A 17718-nucleotide genomic window follows, 5' to 3' on the forward strand; every position below is an offset into this window, starting at 1 on the left:
TATATGTGGTTTCGAGGGACGCCGTAGTGGTGGGCACAGGAACATTCGACCCTCTTGAGCTCTTTAACGTGCCCTGATATCAAACACTACATCATCCTATGCCATTTCGCCTCTACGGAAATGCGACCGCCGCGGCCAGGATCGATCCCGCGACCTTTAAGTCAGCAGCCTTGTACCCTAGAGCCACTGATTCACCAAGGCAGACGTGTTGGAGTGTATTATCTCACAAATCGATAGTCGCAAAAATTACTCGAGCCCATTTATAACGAGTGGCGTAACGGGGGTTTACCACACAGTTTGACCGCCTTCTCTCTTCTCTCGTCCCCGCGAGTGTGCTGCAAAAAGAGAATAGAGAAATGGCACTGGCAAAAGTAGTCACGTCAGTGGACGTCATCACCTTGGGCATGTGTCATGAAACGTGATCGTTCTCTTGTGTTACTTTTGTGATTGAGTGTTTCTCACTGTGCACTGTTGACAGACTATAGAGTGCTTGCATCCTGAGGGAAGAAGCGCGCCTGATCAAAACCGTGCCTTATTTATTCTTACTATTGGCTAATACCGTGGCATTCAAGTTTTTCACAAAATCACCTACACGGAAGTGTGGCGCCACAGTCTATGCGAACTTCATAAGGGCGCTGGAAATGACGGTATACGTGTCTGCGAGGCTTGTGTTGTCGGTTGTTGAGCGAGGCTTCGGCTCGAAAGCGCATACTACTGCGTAATTAAAGCTTCTCAAAAACACAAAAATTATAGGTGGATCTCATTTATGCCTATTATATTCAAAAATAAAAGCGAACTTACCTTGACGGCACAACCAAACGGCGAAAGAAAGAAACAGATGACATCAAAGTGTTGGAGGGAACGCTCGCTTTGTCTTCCGCCTTCAGACGTTCGTTGTGTAGTGTCGGAATTGCACAACCTGGCTTCATTTCGTAGCTTTCATGATACCGCAACCACTGTTTCTTGGGCACACAGCCGTGGTGCTATCCACAATAAAAGCACAGTATTGACAACAACGCGCAATTTTTCAGAAATGGGGACTCGAGGGTGGAATCCGCGGAACACCTGTAATTCGTCATTCTGAGACGCGGCCTGTTTTCTTTTTCCGCAGATGGAATCGGCACAGTTCGTTTGCCGGGAATGCAGCATGCAGTTCAGCGGGCCCGTGCCTTACTGGGACCACCTGAGGAGCCCGAAACATAAGAAAAGTGTTGAAACCCACAGAATGTTAGTCGAGGTGGCCGCGAGTGGGAGCCCGCTGAACTGCAGCCCGGATGTCATATCGGCAGCCGGTCCTTCCGCCGCGGGGCAACCGTCGCCCCATATTGCTTCAATGCCCTTGGTTTGCGAGCTGTGTGATGTGACCACGACCTGCGAGGACGATCTAATCGCTCACGTTAAGGGCAAAAAGCACAAGAAGAGACTACAGATGAAAGAAGTACTGAAGAAGCTCGCATCTGCTGAGATCTCGCAGCTGCCGTTGGCCGTGACATCGCCGCCTACGACATCGCTACCGTCGGCGACGACGCCGCCGATGTCGCCACCAATGTCTACCATGTCAGAGCCACAGGAGCTGAAGGAAGAGAACGGCGAAGTGATTGACCTCTCCTGCCGAGTCTGCGGCATCGTGCTGTTTGAACACGTCGGCTACAAACTGGAGCATCTAGAGACCGAAGCGCATCGCAAGAAGAAGATGCAGGTCACTGGATAGTGGACGCTCGCAACCAATGCCCGAAACCCGGTGTTCAGCAATGAGCCTCTGGAAGTACAGATAGTGACCCGAAATGATGACTCTAACGGTGCATCTAAAAAACGTCCGTAGCCGCACTTGTGCGAAGTTCTTCATCTGTATGCTGGGAGAAGATGGGGCAAGCATTTTTTGTAATAAATCTTTTTGTTCGTCTGTGATTGTTTTTTGCCATTCTTTATTGTCGTACTCAAAGTAGTCGTAGATAAATTGTTGTCATTAGTTGTGATTGGCCCATCTCGGTCTGCCTGCCAGGTTCAGCCGTCATTGGTCACTTCTTAGCATGCCTCCCAGCGAACGAAGTGAGACCTCGTTTCGGCATTCTCGGCTTCCGCACGAGCTTGTACGGCCGCCAGGCTGATAGTTGATGAACCGGTGAGCCGTGATGACGAAGAGCGCGAGGAGGGGACTGAGAAGGAACGCCTTCATGGTGTCTCGTCTCTGACGCATAAATCCTGATTGTGCCCTTTCAGGCTGTTCGTGACAAGAATACGACGCTCCTCTTCAATTTGTCATCGTTGATCCAGCTCTTGCCAATTTTTGGGGCAGTTCGTCTTCACCAAGAAGGCTTCGTACCTGGCGAATACGTGCTTGTACTGCTCGAAACTATCGCGTAGCGTATTCTTGGCCGTCTGAACATCTTTCTTATCCGTGCCTGAAAGCTCCCGCATAGCGTACTCCACTTTCTTCCATGCTGCGTCTAGTTCTCTGCAGTATTTCTCACGATTAGCCTCGTAGTTTTTTTTGGCCCCTAAAGAAAGGGGAGCAGCTCGCCGCGGTCGAGTGCCGGTCTCCGTGCTTATAACATCACTGGCGCCTGCTGCCTCAGGCGTTAGTTTCGTGTTCATGTTGGACCGACTGTTTATACAGCGTGCTCGTCTTGCTCAATGCGCGTGCTTGAAAGCGCGTTTACTCGGGATGGTAATGTGAGCCCACCTTGCGTTGCTTGTGCATCGGGAGCTCGGACGTCTGTTGCATGCACCATGCTTGTTGATGGCGACTGTCGTGGATAAGTAGAGAAATACGTTGCGGTTGTGACGAATCCCTCAGGTGGCGTGCGTCGCGTTGGCGTCCTGAAGGCTTTGTTGACGTCCGCAAGCTTGCATAGGCCTTCGAAGCATAGAAAGGTTGCCTCTTGTGCAATGATCTCCGAAGCGTGAGCCTTGCCTTTTGCTATTAAGGCCTGGAAGGCAGTGTTCGACGTAGCCGTAACACACCCTCGATCCTGGTAGATAACGACAGGACTTTAGTCAAACTTTGATTAATTTAGTAAAGAAGTTAAAATATTCGGATTCCACTTTTTTCTTGAGTTACATATTTTGGTTACATAGTTACATTACATAATCTTAGCCGTAAAAGGCAGTGGCGTGCGACCAGCCGATGCACTCAGCTTAGCTCAACTGAAGATGTTCTTGCCCCACACTGGTGACGTAGCTGCCCAGCGTTGCGAGAGACGATGATCCTTGTTGAGCCAGCTGATGGCGAAAGGCACGGTTTCGTTTTGGAACCCAAAGCAGCGCATGAGCAGCACCATACTCTAAAAATCTAGGAGGCTATGGCAGCACAGACTCAACACAGCAGAACGATATGCTTTCCGTTAGGGTTAGATCTGCAGAAATGATATCGTGCTTCTGAAGATTAGGTTATCGTTGTTCTGTTTACCGCTTCAGAGGTTCCGCGGAAACAATTTATTTCAATTTGAGTGAATGCTCTGGTTATTGTGACATGACTCAAACACCATAAATTCCGAAAAATTTAATTAGAACTTAACTTTTATTTTTCGGTTTCAGTCATAATCATATGCACGCATGCAAGCTAATCGTGATTCCCAAGAAAAAAAAAAGCCGATCACACACCCAGTGGAAATTGATGATATGGGAAGCACGAATTAAGAAGGTTCATATGCCACATTAAAATTACCACAACATTACGAGGTGCATAGATGTAGTACTCGGTACACGCAAGTATAAAAGTTATACGCACTCAGGTATCTGGATGAGATGCAAGTATGTTTGTTGTTTGTAGTCATGAAACGACGGCACCACTGTTGTTTGCAATACCAGCCCCAACATTGCTACCACGGCTGGGGCTGTAGATTATGCCGTACATGACTTCCATTTCATGATTGTCATGTTTGTACCTGATATTTGTGTTCATCGTCCATTCACGTCATGTGATACCGAATTTGGTATATGTGAAGCTAGTAAAACGGCCGCGAGCGCACTATGAGCGTAGCATGTCACAATGTTTTTCATCACACGCATGTCATGATTATATGTCAGGACATGTAATTTCCTTCGCCGTCCTTTCGCGTCACGTAATACCAAATTTGGTACACGCGAAGCTAGCGAAACGGTCGCGAGCGCGTATGAGCGTAGCAAGTAGCCATGTTCTTACATGATACGCATGTCATGATTATCATGTTTGCACCAGTCATTTACCTTCGCCATCTATTCATGACACGTAATACCAAATTTGCTATTTGTGAATCTAGTGAAACGGCCGCGAGCGCATAATGAGCGTATAGCATGTAGGCGTGTTTTACATGACACGCAAGTCATGAATGTCATGCTCTGACGCGTGATTTACTTTCGTCGTCCGTTCGCATCATTTAAAACCAAATTTGGTATATGTGAAGCTAGCCAAACGGCCACGAGCGCATCATGAGCATGACATGTAGGCATGTTCTTACATGACATGCATGTAATGATTAACACGTTTAAATCAGTCATATACCTTTATCATCCCTTCACGTCACGTAATACCAAATTTGGTATCTTTGAAGCTAGCTAAACGAACGCGAGCGCATCATAAGCGTATGACGTGTAGTCATCACTTACATGGCATGCATGTCACAATTTCGACGCTACGGCCTCCACTCATGTTCGCCAAGAAGTCATGTCATGACATACTAGTTTTGCAATATGTCATGTGAATGAAACCACCAGAAGAGCAGCAAGACTGTGACATATAAATCATAACATACATGATTTTTATGTTATGACTAGTCACTTATGTTCGTCATACACTTATGTTATGCCATAAAAGTGTTACTATATATTCCATGATCAATACGGCCAGGAAAGCTAAAGGTTAGGCGACTAGATAGATAGATAGATAGATAGATAGATAGATAGATAGATAGATAGATAGATAGATAGATAGATAGATAGATAGATAGATAGATAGATAGATAGATAGATAGATAGATAGACTCAAGTACACCGAAATCCGTTAAGAAAATCATTTTAAAAACGAGACTGCCCCTGTACTCTTGACATAAATGCTTTGGATTCTCGGAAAAGCTGCGTTTGGTTGTTTGTTCTGTACGCATCTGCGCATTAATTTTTTGAATATGAAAAAGCAATCGTGCGCGACGCGAGACACCATATGTGCAGTTGGGCTGCACTCAATCTTGAGACATAGCCGTATGTGATATCGGCTGCCCTGCAGCAAGTGTGAATTAGGCATTCAGAGCACGGCACATGCCTGATGTCGAAATCTGTATACCAGATGCTGATGTTTCACCGCCGAGCTTTTTGTCGTAATGTAGTGAACTCCCTGGTTGAAATTATTTTTGCGTTTTTGGATGCTAAACAAAAGCTCTTGCGACACATTAAGAAGCCATTTATACATCCTTATATTTAGACTTGTTCAGGTCTCTTTAGGTCCTGGTGTCTCCTTATAGTCTGAACGGAAGGTGAAAAGCACGCCATGAATCAAGCCTATAAATGCGCTAGGGGCGACAATCCAGATCATTCCATAGTCGTTGTACAGATGTCTTGACACCGTTAGACAGCAAGGCGTTGATGCCTTGTGTGGAAAAGTGAGTTGATATCACTTCACCGTTAGTGTGCACCATTTTCGCTTCTGCATCAGCTTGTTCTATGCCACATTGACTGGGAATCCATTGCAATGCAACGGTATTTCCAGATTGAAATGCCTCATTCAGCATGTTCAATGTATGTCATACACCAGAGCACTCTATGCAATGTGTTGCTTCATGTAGTTTCTAATTAGCTGAAGTGCCGGCTTGGAGTCACAAAATAACGTCTATTTCGCTGGACTCTGTTTTAAAATGTAGCACGCAGCTTGTTGGACGCCGGTCAGCCCAGTGGCAGTAGATGATGTCTGGTGTACTATGTTGAAGCGTTGAGTGATTTCAATGTGAAGCGCAGTGAAAGGTGCTGCCGAGGAGGTCTGCATGACAAAGCCATCTGCAAAAATGTGCACTGTATATCCGCACATATATGCAATATACGGCAAACCGAAATGCTTAAGCCCAGCAGTTGGTATTTTTGACTTCTTTGTTGTCTGTTGGATTGAAAGTCGCACGATCGGCTTAGGCATCGTCCAAAGCGGTATATCAGAGATCACTTGTGGTGCATAAATTGAAGGCAGCAGCTCTCGGTGCGACATACTTAACAGCTTCTGAGTATGCAGCATTGGGTCGAGTGTTAAAAGCGTCTGCCACTGGATGGTCTCGATGCCTTCTCAGTAGCCTCAGATGTACTCATAGTGGCTCGTGTTCAAGATAAACACGAGATTGACATGCACGTGATTCTGCAATAGTGCCCCATATAGAAGTACATCGAGGTACTTTTAGGCAAATTCTTGGGGCATGCACCTGAGCTCCTTTGAGTGTAAGTACAGCACAGGTGGAAACACGGGAGAGAACAGGAGCAATGTAGCGAAGGTATCCACCCAACAAAAAGTGCCCAGTATACGGGAGACCCGCTCAAGTTTGCCCGGCGACGCCAGCGCTTGCCTTTCCCCTGCCAGAAAAAGCGCACAACAGTAGCGTCTTCCGACCCTTTCGCTCCCTTTGGCTCCCACGCATTTGCGAAGCGCGCGCTGCACGTGAAACGTCCCTCGTTCCGTGATGTCACCCCAACAGAAAAGGGAGAACTATTGCGGCGTCGTCAACAGTCCCAATAACCATGCAAACACGAAGGGGTCGACTCCACCAAGTGAAATTCCCAAACCGATGGTACGAAAAAAGCAGACGACAGGAATGGAATAAAGCAGTGCACTGAAAAAAGTAAGTAAACATTTTTTTCATACAAATTAGCAGGCGCACAATGAATTAAAAATAACAGGTGTTAATTTCTGCGTCACCGTTCCTCTAATCTATGGAGTTTCTGGGAAACGCACGTGCCCATCTTAAAAGTATAAAGTGGCAACGTCCGTCTTTAGAGCGCTGTTAAAGATGGCGAAGAAATATTTTATGCTGCTACTATTATTCGATATTGTTGGGGACGTAGTAGTTGAAGTTGTGTACACATTAGGTATTGGTGATTTGTTGTTATATATTTTTATATCTACGCAGCGCCGACGGAAGTGTGTGGTTGCCAAAAGCTTGGACAATGATTTGTAGCAGCATTTTGTGAGAAACTGCAAAAATGACTCAAGTCTGCACCCGTCTTATGTGCCGACAGTGTTTCCAGCGGCTTACAAGAAACGGTAACCTCACGCGGAAACGGCGCAGAGGTATGATAGGCAGTGAAGCGCATAACTATCTATGCATTTTAAAGCATTTTCTGAGGACTCTTGATTCCTCGTTTCAAGCTCAGCGAGAATTCGTTCCGCGTATGCGCAATTATCAAGTCAAGCGAAAATAGAAGGGTTTTGATCGAACATGGCACTTTAGCATTGTTACATTTTAAGGGTAACATTGGATCGCGGTTAGTAACAAGCACATTACTTTTTTGATAGTTTTAGTACAAAGTAAAAATGATTCAAGCAACAGATAATGCAAAATGTTTAATCAATAAATTTTCATACGCAGCTATCTCTGTGAAGTTCTTGTACGAAGTGTTTCTGTGCACACAGATGGACACAATTGTAGTTTTTTTAATGGGGCATTTTGCCATCGTACATGTTTTTATAGAGTTTGATTTCGTATGCAGTACTTGTTTTATTTTGTGAATGTAAGGCGTCACTAACAGAAACCGCGTCTACTCATTTTCAGACTTCTTGTACATTTTCTACTTGAAAATGATAAAAAAACTATTATTATCTTCTGCACTACAGATATGCTCAATGATGATCACCGTACAATATCTGCATAAAAAAAAACTCCATCGTACGAACGTTGTTGTGAATGGCACAATCTAATCTCTGCCACAACCTTATTTTGCTAAGGTGGAAGCGTCATTCTGTGAGAGCAGCCAGATCAGCACTAAATTCCGTTGAGCAGGTGACCCAGCAATGCAAGATGAAAATAACTCCGTTTTTTTCGATGTCTATCACATGCTTTCAAGGGATTTATAATCGCTAGAGACGCTAGCGACGCAATTTGCCGCTGGAGATGTGAAGCTCCCGCGTGAGTGGACACGACCATGACAACTACGAAAAAAAAAGGAAAAATGCATTAGCCGTCGTTGCACGTCTATTGGCAGATACAGTGAGCTAGTTGTTATTGAGTGTGCAGGGGCAGCCCGAACAACCCGGTGCATTTTCGATAGTGACCAAGATAAAATGCCTTTATAGCAATGCGCTCTTCCCCTGCAGATTAGACACACACAAAAAAGTTTCTCTGAAAGCTGGGCCCTCATCATGATGGTACGCACGCTGTTCGTGAACTCAAGCTACGCGCGATGAGAGCGGTGATAATGCAAGGAAAGACACGCGTGATAGATGTCAATTACTGTTGTGGGTCAGAAAGAAGCCCAAAATAGACCATTTATTTTTGAAGTGTTGTGTATACACCGCACAATAACTTGGGTGGGTGCTAGTAAATTAAGGTATCCCAACTAATAGCAGTCACAGCGCAAGAACCGCTTAACCTAAAGCACGAGAAGCGGCCTTACCCATGCATCCAGTAACAAACATAGTGCATAGTACACAGAGTAAACCAAATAAAACAGGTATATAACTATGAACGTACAGAAAGTTTTATTCACCTCTAACGTCGTAAACAACGTCGTCTTTCACTTGCGAAACGCACTTCGCTCTGACGAGGACGGCGTCGTCTGCTACAACTTGCTTCGCGGCCCTTTTACCAAATTGCTGCCACGAAAAAAAAAATCAATTGCGGCATCCTATTAAATGCGGACAGAGCGTATACATCATAACCGCGCGCGACGTGAGACTCTCAAAAACACGTGCAGAACGCGTGCAGCGTGCGAGCAAAGCAACGCGTTTTCAATCAGGTTGAATGGGACAGTGGAGGGGCCAACACTCGAGTAACCAGTTTTCTCCCGGATGGATGGATGGATGGATATGGCTGTACCCTTTAGATCGGGCGGTGGCTAGCGCCACCAAGCCGTAATATATAATGAACCAAAAACTATATTTATTTTTTTTCTTAAAAAAGAGTTTGAGGATTCGTACTTTGCAGTGAAGAGTTTAATTTTCACTCGCGCCTTGACTTTAGCCACCAATCAGACAACCTCCTTCTAGTGAAGTCTACCCGCTTAAAGTTTATTTTGCCCTCCCGGTCCCTAAACCCCAGTGCTTTGAAAGTATTGGTCGCGATAGTATGATAGTATGATGGATGGATGGATGGATGGATGGATATGGCTGTACCCTTTAGATCGGGCGGTGGCTAGCGCCACCAAGCCGTAATACCCAATGAATCAAAAACTATATTTTTTTTCCTTAAAAAAAGAGTTTGAGGATTCGTACTTTGCAGTGAAGAGTTTAATTTTCACTCGTGCCTTGACTTTAGCCACCAATCAGATAACCTCCTTCTAGTTAAGTCTACCCGCTTAAAGTTTATTTTGCCCTCCCGGTCCCTAAACCCCAGTGCTTTGAAAAACTCTGCGCCATCATCCTGAACTATAGGGTGAAGCCCTTTGCAGAACATTATCAAGTGTTCGGCAGTTTCTTCTTCCTCTCCACACGCACTGCATACTGTGTCTACCCCTTCGTATTTGGCCCGATATGTCTTGGTTCGCAGTACTCCCGTTCTGGCCTCAAACAGTAGAGAACTACCCTGAGTATCATCATAGATCCTTTCCTTGGCAATTTCCTGCTTAAACGTTCGATAGATCTCTAGTGCGGACTTCTTTATCATGCCCATTCTCCACATGTCAGTCTCCGTTTCCTTCACTTTCTTCTTAACCGATAGTTCTTTTTGGTTTGGCCACCTGCTGTTTTTTAAGTATTTACCAGTCAACTTCCTGGTTTGCTTTCTCCATTTTGTATCGACATTCTTCATGTACAAGTAGCTGAAAACCTTCCTAGCCCAACGCTCTTCCCCCATTTCTCTCAATCGCTTCTCAAATTTTATCTTGCTGCTAGCTTCCCTGCCCTCAAATGATGTCCATCCCATATCACCTTGTACTCTCTGATTTGGTGTATTCCCGTGAGCTCCTAAAGCAAGCCTACCTAATCCACGTTGCTTAATTTCTAATCTTGCTTGAACTTCTGATCTCATGCACAAGACCGCATTGCCGAACGTCAGCCCAGGAACCATGACCCCTTTCCATATTCCTCTCACAACATCATACCTATTGTAATTCCACAGTGCCCTATTTTTCATGACTGCTGCATTCCTGTTACCTTTAGTCGTCACGTATATTTCGTGTTCCCTCAGATACTCGGTCCCATTGCTTATCCATACGCCCAGATATTTGTATTTATCTGTTATCTCTAGCGTGACCTCCTGTATTCTAAGTTCACTACCTTCGTTGTCATTGAAAATCATGACTGCTGATTTTTCCTTACTGAATCTAAAATCTAACCTATCTCCCTCATTACCACAGATGTCCATCAATCTCTGCAAATCTTCCTTGTTGTTGGCCATTAGCACTATATCATCTGCGTACATTAATGCTGGTAGTGCCTGATCAATAAGTTTTCCTTGTTTGACTATAGAGAGGTTAAAGCCCAGTCCACTTCCCTCTAATTTTGCCTCTAATCCTTGTAGGTACATCATGAATAATAAGGGTGACAGGGGGCACCCCTGCCTAAGCCCCCGTTTTACCTCTGCAGGCTTGGATACCTGTTTTTCCCACTTCATAACTACCTTGTTACCTTTATAGATACCCTTTAAAAGATTAGTGACTACATGTTCCACGCCTAGTGTGTCCAGTATTCCCCACAATTCCTCTTGAACCACGCTATCGTACGCTCCCTTGATATCCAAAAATGCTAGCCACAGGGGCCTGCGTTCCTTTTCTGCTATTTTGATGCACTGCATCAGTGAGAACAGATTGTCTTCCAACCTCCTGTGTTTCCGAAACCCATTCTGCAGTTCCCCCAGCACCCCCTCATCCTCTATCCACGCCTGCAGTCTTTCCTTTATAATCTGCATCGCCAGCCTGTAGACCACTGATGTCACTGTTATAGGACGGTAGTTGTTTATGTCAGCTTTGTCCCACTTTCCTTTATAGATCATGCTCATCCTGCTAAGTTTCCATCCATCGGGAACTTCACCATCGATTAGTATTGTGCTCACTGCCTCTCTCAAAGCCTGCTTAGACTTCGGACCTAATGTCTTTATCAGCCTAATTGGAATACCATCTGGGCCTGTTGATGTACTACTAGGAACCCTTTTCTCAGCCCTTTCCCACTCTTGTTGTGAAAATGGAGCCATTGCACCACTTGATTCGTCCTCGTCTCTTGTGGTGCATAAAGTACTTCTTTGTTGAAATTTTTCTGTCACTTTTGTTCTTATATATTCAATAGCTTCGTCCCCTTCTAGCCTAGCACCTTGGGCTGTAGTTATAAATCTCTGCTCTAGGCTCGTCTCATTTCTTAGGGAGTTTAGATGGTTCCAAAATTTCGCAGCTGCCTTTCTATCTTTTTTATGTACTTCTGCCAGCCACTGAGCTCCCTTCCTTCTAATCTTTTCATTGATCAGAAGGGATGCATCCCTTCTACAGCTTAGTAAGGTTGCCCATTTTCTTTCAACATCATCTGTTGGTTCACCCCGCTGCTTAGCATGTCTGTGTTCCCTAGAGGCTTCCTGACGTTTTGCTATGGCTCTCTTAACTTCCTCATCCCACCAACTTTTGGGTTTGTGTCTTCTTTTCCAGGGTGACTTGTCACGCGTCTTAGCAAGCTCTAGCTCAAAGAGTCTAATTAGATTCGTGTATGTCCACACTGTCTTATTATCCTCCGTGATTACTTTCTCAATTTGTTTAGTGGCTATTTCAATTTGCCTTTCTGGATAAAAATTTTCCTGTAGTTGCTCATCTTGTCTCCTTCCCACTTTCACTCCTCTTCCAAAACTTAGCTTGATACGTTTGTGATCGCCACCCAGACTTCTGGAGCCACCTTCATCTATGTGCATTCCCCTGAGCTTATCGTACATCCTATGTGACATCAGTGCATAATCTATCGTCGACTGAAGCCTTCCTACCTCCCATGTTATTTGCCCTTCACACTTCTCGGTACTGTTGCAAATGATCAAATCAAGCCTTTCACACATATCCATGATCATTTTGCCTGTCGAGTCGGTATACCCATCTATATCTTCTATGTGCGCATTCATGTCTCCTAGTATAATTATCTCGCACTCTCTTCCTAACTCCTGAATGTCCTTTGATATACACTCTACCATTGTCTGGTTTTCCTCTCTGGCCTTTGCTCCTGTCCACAAGTACACGAAACCCACGAGTGTCATTTGACCTGCCACTTTCCCTTTTAGCCATAAATGTTCCTTGCACTCCTGCTTGACCCTTTGACAGTCTGTACTTTTATGAATGAATGCCCCAATACCACCCCCCTTTCTGCTGCCTTCTGTTCTATTACAATATTCCCACGCGTAGTCTGGATTGTTCGGAGGTTGTTCCATGTCCCTGAGATGTGTTTCTACAAAACCGTATACCATCGGCCTCTCTTCCCTTAGCTGTTCTTCTATCTCTTCCCACTTCAGCCTGTTCCTACCACCCTGCATGTTAATATACCCTATGTCTGAATAGGCTCGGCGCTCGTGGCTACGTCTATTTATGCCCCGGACTCTACCTATCTTAGATATTGGTGCCACTTTGGAATCGTATCTGTCCATACCACCTGTCGAAGAGTCTCCCTGGTTGTTTTCCTCGTTACTAGCTATCCTGCACCCCGAAGGGCTCGCTTGGCCCCCAAAAAAGCTACTGCGCGTCCTGAAAGTCGCCAACCCACCTCATGACCTAGCCGCCCATCGAAGTGAATTCTGTCTCGTTGAAAACCCCCCCACCTATGCACCTCTCTGTTTATTTCCACCACCTCAAAGCCTTTCTCTCGACTCATCCGCCATATCTCTTGGTTTGCGTTGACCACCGCTCTTTGCAGGTTGCTATCACGCACCGGTACCTCCGGTATCGTGCATATCACTACCTGTACCTTAGGAGAAGTGGCGCGCATGTCATCGACGCCTTTCGCCAGTGTGGCTGCTAGTCCTGCTGCATCTCCATTTAGGACATCGTTTAAACCGCCTGAAATTATCACTAGGTTTCGTCTATCAGCTGTCGTTTTGAGCTTTGCGCTCGCTTGCCTCATGACTTCTTCCAGCTTGCGTCCTGGGAACGCCCCTACTGCCACCCTCTTGTCACCTCTTACCCTCTCTTTGATGGCTTCTGTGCATCGATTTATATTTGAGTCCCCGGCGATTATCACATGCTGCGACTTTTCAGCTTGAGTGTTCTGCACCTGGGGGCTACTTGCACCTGTGACGCCGGCTGCTTTGTTCCCTCCCTGCCCCACCACTACCTCGCTGAAGCTGGGCCTTGTGACAGTTGAACCGGCTAAACCTGTTTTTTCCAAACTTGCTTGCTTTTCCTTCTCCACCGTTCTGGTTACCGGTTCCCTACTGTTCTCTCGGTAGGTCGCTTCTTTGTTCAGCTTCGCTAGCGCTTCCTCGGCGGACTTCAGTCTTTCTCCCATTGCCCTCGTGTTCTCTTGCTCTGTCGCCAGCTCAGTCTCGAGCTTGGCGATTTTCATCAGCAGTTCACTCTGGGCAACCATCATTTTCTCCATTTTTTCCTCGACCTCACATTGCCTACACTTCGCGTCAGCCTCTTCTCCATCCGCTTCTACGCTTGGGTCCACTTTCAAACCCACTCCACATCCTGAACACTTTACCGTCTTTTTAACCATGCCTTTCTGACACCAATTGTCCCTATACTCGATAATTACTAAACTCGATCCCTGTGCTACGAGAAAAAAAATCTAAGCTATACTGCAAAAATTTGCGTGTTCAATGTACGCGCACCTCCCCCACGGGGTGGCAAAAGAAAAAAAAACAAAAAAATTCAATCACACACACCCGCACTAACTAATAAATACCTGGTGACTGGCCCCCGAAAAGCCGTACCATAAAATAAGTGTTACGAAGATTTCAACCGCTGCCTTATAATTATAAAGACAAGCTCAAAACATGCAAAAACACTTATCTGCGCAGTCGATCCGGAGCGCTCAAAAAACACGTCCATCCACCTTGACAGCCCGAACAGAACCCACATTGACTGACAGCGCCACGCTCCGCAGCGCCTCCCTCGGCGTGGGTCTCCTCTATAGCTGCGGTAGAGATGATTTCGATGGTCCCCAAGATTTTCCAGACAGCAGAAGGCGAATGACCTGGACAAAGCTCCCGACACGGTAAGTGGGGTGCTCCCGACATGTGCTCCCGACACGAGAAGTGGGGCGCTATGCTGCCCGACGAGGCAAGGTGTTCAATGAAAACTACTACAATGGTTCCCGGTCAAAACGCCATGCTTGAGGAGTGCGGTGTCCCGGCGGATGACAACAATGCCCAATAATGGAGCGTGGTGAGCGGTGGCCGTTTTCTTGCTCCGTTGCATGAGCGTGTGACCTATGACCCAGCCGCTTTCGCTTCTCACATCAAGAAAGGGACACGTTTGCGCCATAGCTAAAGTGTCGTGCCAATGCCTAGTCAAAAACGTTGACCTGGGCGGGCGTGGGCTAAGTGGAGACATCTTCATCTGGTTTTATGATTTGTTCGTCCCGTAGCAGAATGCTTGCACTGTAATTATTCGAAATAAACGTCAAGTTCCCTTCTACAGAAGAAAACTTAGTATTTGCAAGCTGTCTCGACCCTATCTTTGCGAATCTCTAGTGCCAGAACGACCGAACACAACACTTTACCAACCTCTAGAAACGCTGATATATCTCTACAGAGTATATAGCCTTTTCAAACTTTCTCATATAGGGTTCTTTTTATTTGGCAGTTTCTCAATTATTTGAACACTCGGACGTCGATGATATATGGTAAAACACTATGCACAATTCAGAATATTTTTCTGAATATCACTTACAACATGCTGACAGGAGTTCGATCGGTCTGTATAGTTGTTGAATGAATGGTGAAATAGATCACGTCGTGCGTTGATGAAGTCATTTTGTATATGCGCGTGATAGTAAGTTATCGGGAGAAGAGCAAGAGTGCGAGAATGGTTGTTACGTGGCTCATATGCCGATAAACGTGATGACCTTTAGTGAACAATACTTTGTAAAAAACCAACCAAAAGCACGAAAACAGCGAAAGAAAAAGAGAAGACAATTGCTGGACTTACAACTAAATATTATTAAGAAAACCCTCACAGACATGAACCATCAGTGCATGCGTAAATGGGCTTTCTGGGCCTAGTACATTGCATATTTAACAATACAAAGCCATGAATTAAGCATGTCAAGGTGTCGTGCAAATAGCGCATTTACACAAAACGCCAAAATATTGACACCACGTGCGCCTGTTGACTAAAAATTAAGGGTTCGCAACACATATGTCAAGTCGCCTTTTTTATCATTTCGAAAGACTTCGCAACTTTCATGTTAAATGTATTTCTAAATTCTTTTTTATGACACCCTGATTTGAAATCAGGGACGCAGCTACAGCCTTTGCAGCGCAGGCATACGTGAGTTTCAAAATTTGCTCATCATGCGGCCGTGTCGACAAAGGTCACAAGAGCAGATCACCTTCAATGACAGACTGCGTGAATGCCGCATTATACTCTCTACAGGTAGTGGTCAAAACTCACCTCGGCATTGCAATGGCTTTGCATCCCTGATTTTAAATCAATAAGTGTCATTGGTAAATGAATAAAAATAAGCTTGAACGTAAAGTATTTATATCCTTCAAAATATAACAAAACATGGCAAAGCATCATGTGTAAATTGTCCATCAGTTTTCCTTACAGGTAAAAAATTCGCGTTGCTACATAGTGATTGCAAGGTAGTGTCGATACTCTGGAAAGGTGCCATTTGTAACACCTTAACACCTTTTCAACTGTGAAATAACTCCAACAGCCTATTTATGCACGCGTTGCTGGGTTGTGTGTGGGTAAACTTCCTGCAATAACCGTTGTGTTTGTGAAATCCAGCCTTGCTCTGTGTGGCTGCTGTCTTTTGCTGTCTTTCGTTGGATTTCTCTTCTGAATATTATGAAGCAACTCGCACAGTGAGCTGCGTTAGTGGTGTACTGCTTCACACACTGTTGTGAAGAATCGGCAACTAGATTTACTTAGTCGAAGATAGAAAACGGGCGAAGTAAAACGCAGATTACTCGGTTTGATTGTCTGGCGAGCGCATGACTAAGCGGAGGAAACACAAGAAATTATCCGCATGCATTCATGTTCTGTGCAGTACTGCACACGAAGTTTATGGTGATTCTAATCTCGCCAAATTGTCGACCTTGGTGAACCTGCCAACTGGATCGTATGTTTGATAGAGCATACTTCGTCTGTTGTGTTCGTCTCTTTCTCTCATCATTAAAGGCTGTGTTTCAATTCCTTAACTGACTTTTTCTAAATACGCATGCCCCAAACAGCTGGCTCTTGTTCATTTAGACTATAAGCAACTGCTTTCATAGCCATAATTTGTTAGTCAGCACCTTTGCTTGTCTCATTCATTTTTTGTGGAGTGCCCTCATGTATTGTGCTCAATATTTCACCTTGGTATGTACCAGCTAGGCTCATCAGAAGTTTCACTCAAGACGCGCGCTTCGCCTGCATGCAAATGCTATACTGCGCTACACGCGCACTTGTCTCTCACCTTTGCCACGGAGCACCACACACCTCGATCATTTCTCGTTGCGAAATGCTTGGAATCGTAACACTACTGATATATGCGTGATGGCACGAACGTAAAAAAAATCTCAACGTTTGACCTTCGCACTCAGCAAGTAATTGAAACAATTACAACAGAAGAAATAATTTCTGGCGTCACGCACCAAAATCGGAATTTAAGCGATGTTCTAGACTTTTGTTTTTTGTTTTATGGTTCACCATGCATTTCTTTGCAGTGTAGTGGAAAATAAGTGTTGCAACTTCTTTTTTTTTCTTTTACGTAGCATCAATTACTTAAAACCTTGATGCGCCCAGATGATCCATACAATGTGGTCAAGGAGGGACGTCTGGCTGCTATAATAAAAAAAAACGATTATTTTCGGTAAACACACCGGCACAAAAGTGGTTTATTCGTCTTCACGGTGGCTGATAACCCTTCCTTTACTGGACACACACCGCTACTGTCGCCCCGCCGTGGTGGTCTAGTGGCTAAGGTACTCGGCTGCTGACCCGCAGGGCGCGGGTTCGAATCCCGGCTGCGGCGGCTGCATTTCCGATGGAGGCGGAAATGTTGTAGGCCCGTGTGCTCAGATTTGGGTGCACGTTAAAGAACCCCAGGCGGTCTAAATTTCCGGAGCCCTTCACTACGGCGTCTCTCATAATCATATAGTGGTTTTGGGACGTTAAACCCCACAAATCAATCAATCATCAACACCGCTACTGTCCTGGCGGGATAGCGATGCAGCCTGCAAGGAACCTTCAATATTGCTCTTCAAAAACTGTTGAACAAGGCCTGTCGGTGAATTTGACGAGCGAGTTTCGGAGAGAGGATGCTGGAGCGCCGATGCATGGGGATGCCTGCGCGTGGTTAGGCTCCGGTTACAGCAAAACGTGACGGGGCGCGGCTGCAGAATGTAAACACTCAGAGCGGCACTGAGTGGGCGCTCATAGCTTGCACCCCATCTTCTCCTCGACAAGGCAAGAGCACGCGTTAAACGGACGCCAAAGAAAAAA

At 45.4% G+C, this 17718-nt stretch overlaps 1 protein-coding gene across 1 annotated transcript in view; it reads right to left on the bottom strand.

Annotated features, from left to right (window-relative positions):
* Nucleotides 1-3143: 3143 nt before the first annotated feature.
* The window catches only part of LOC142775262 (uncharacterized), a 47651-nt gene continuing 33076 nt past the window's right edge, over nucleotides 3144-17718 (bottom strand). The window contains exon 3 of the mRNA XM_075876604.1: nucleotides 3144-3284. Within this exon, the coding sequence (XP_075732719.1) occupies nucleotides 3144-3284 (141 nt within the window). The remainder of the gene's footprint in view (nucleotides 3285-17718) is intronic.

The sequence above is a fragment of the Rhipicephalus microplus genome, chromosome X, assembly GCF_043290135.1.
Source record: "Rhipicephalus microplus isolate Deutch F79 chromosome X, USDA_Rmic, whole genome shotgun sequence".
In the NCBI taxonomy this organism is placed as follows: Eukaryota; Metazoa; Arthropoda; class Arachnida; order Ixodida; family Ixodidae; genus Rhipicephalus; species Rhipicephalus microplus.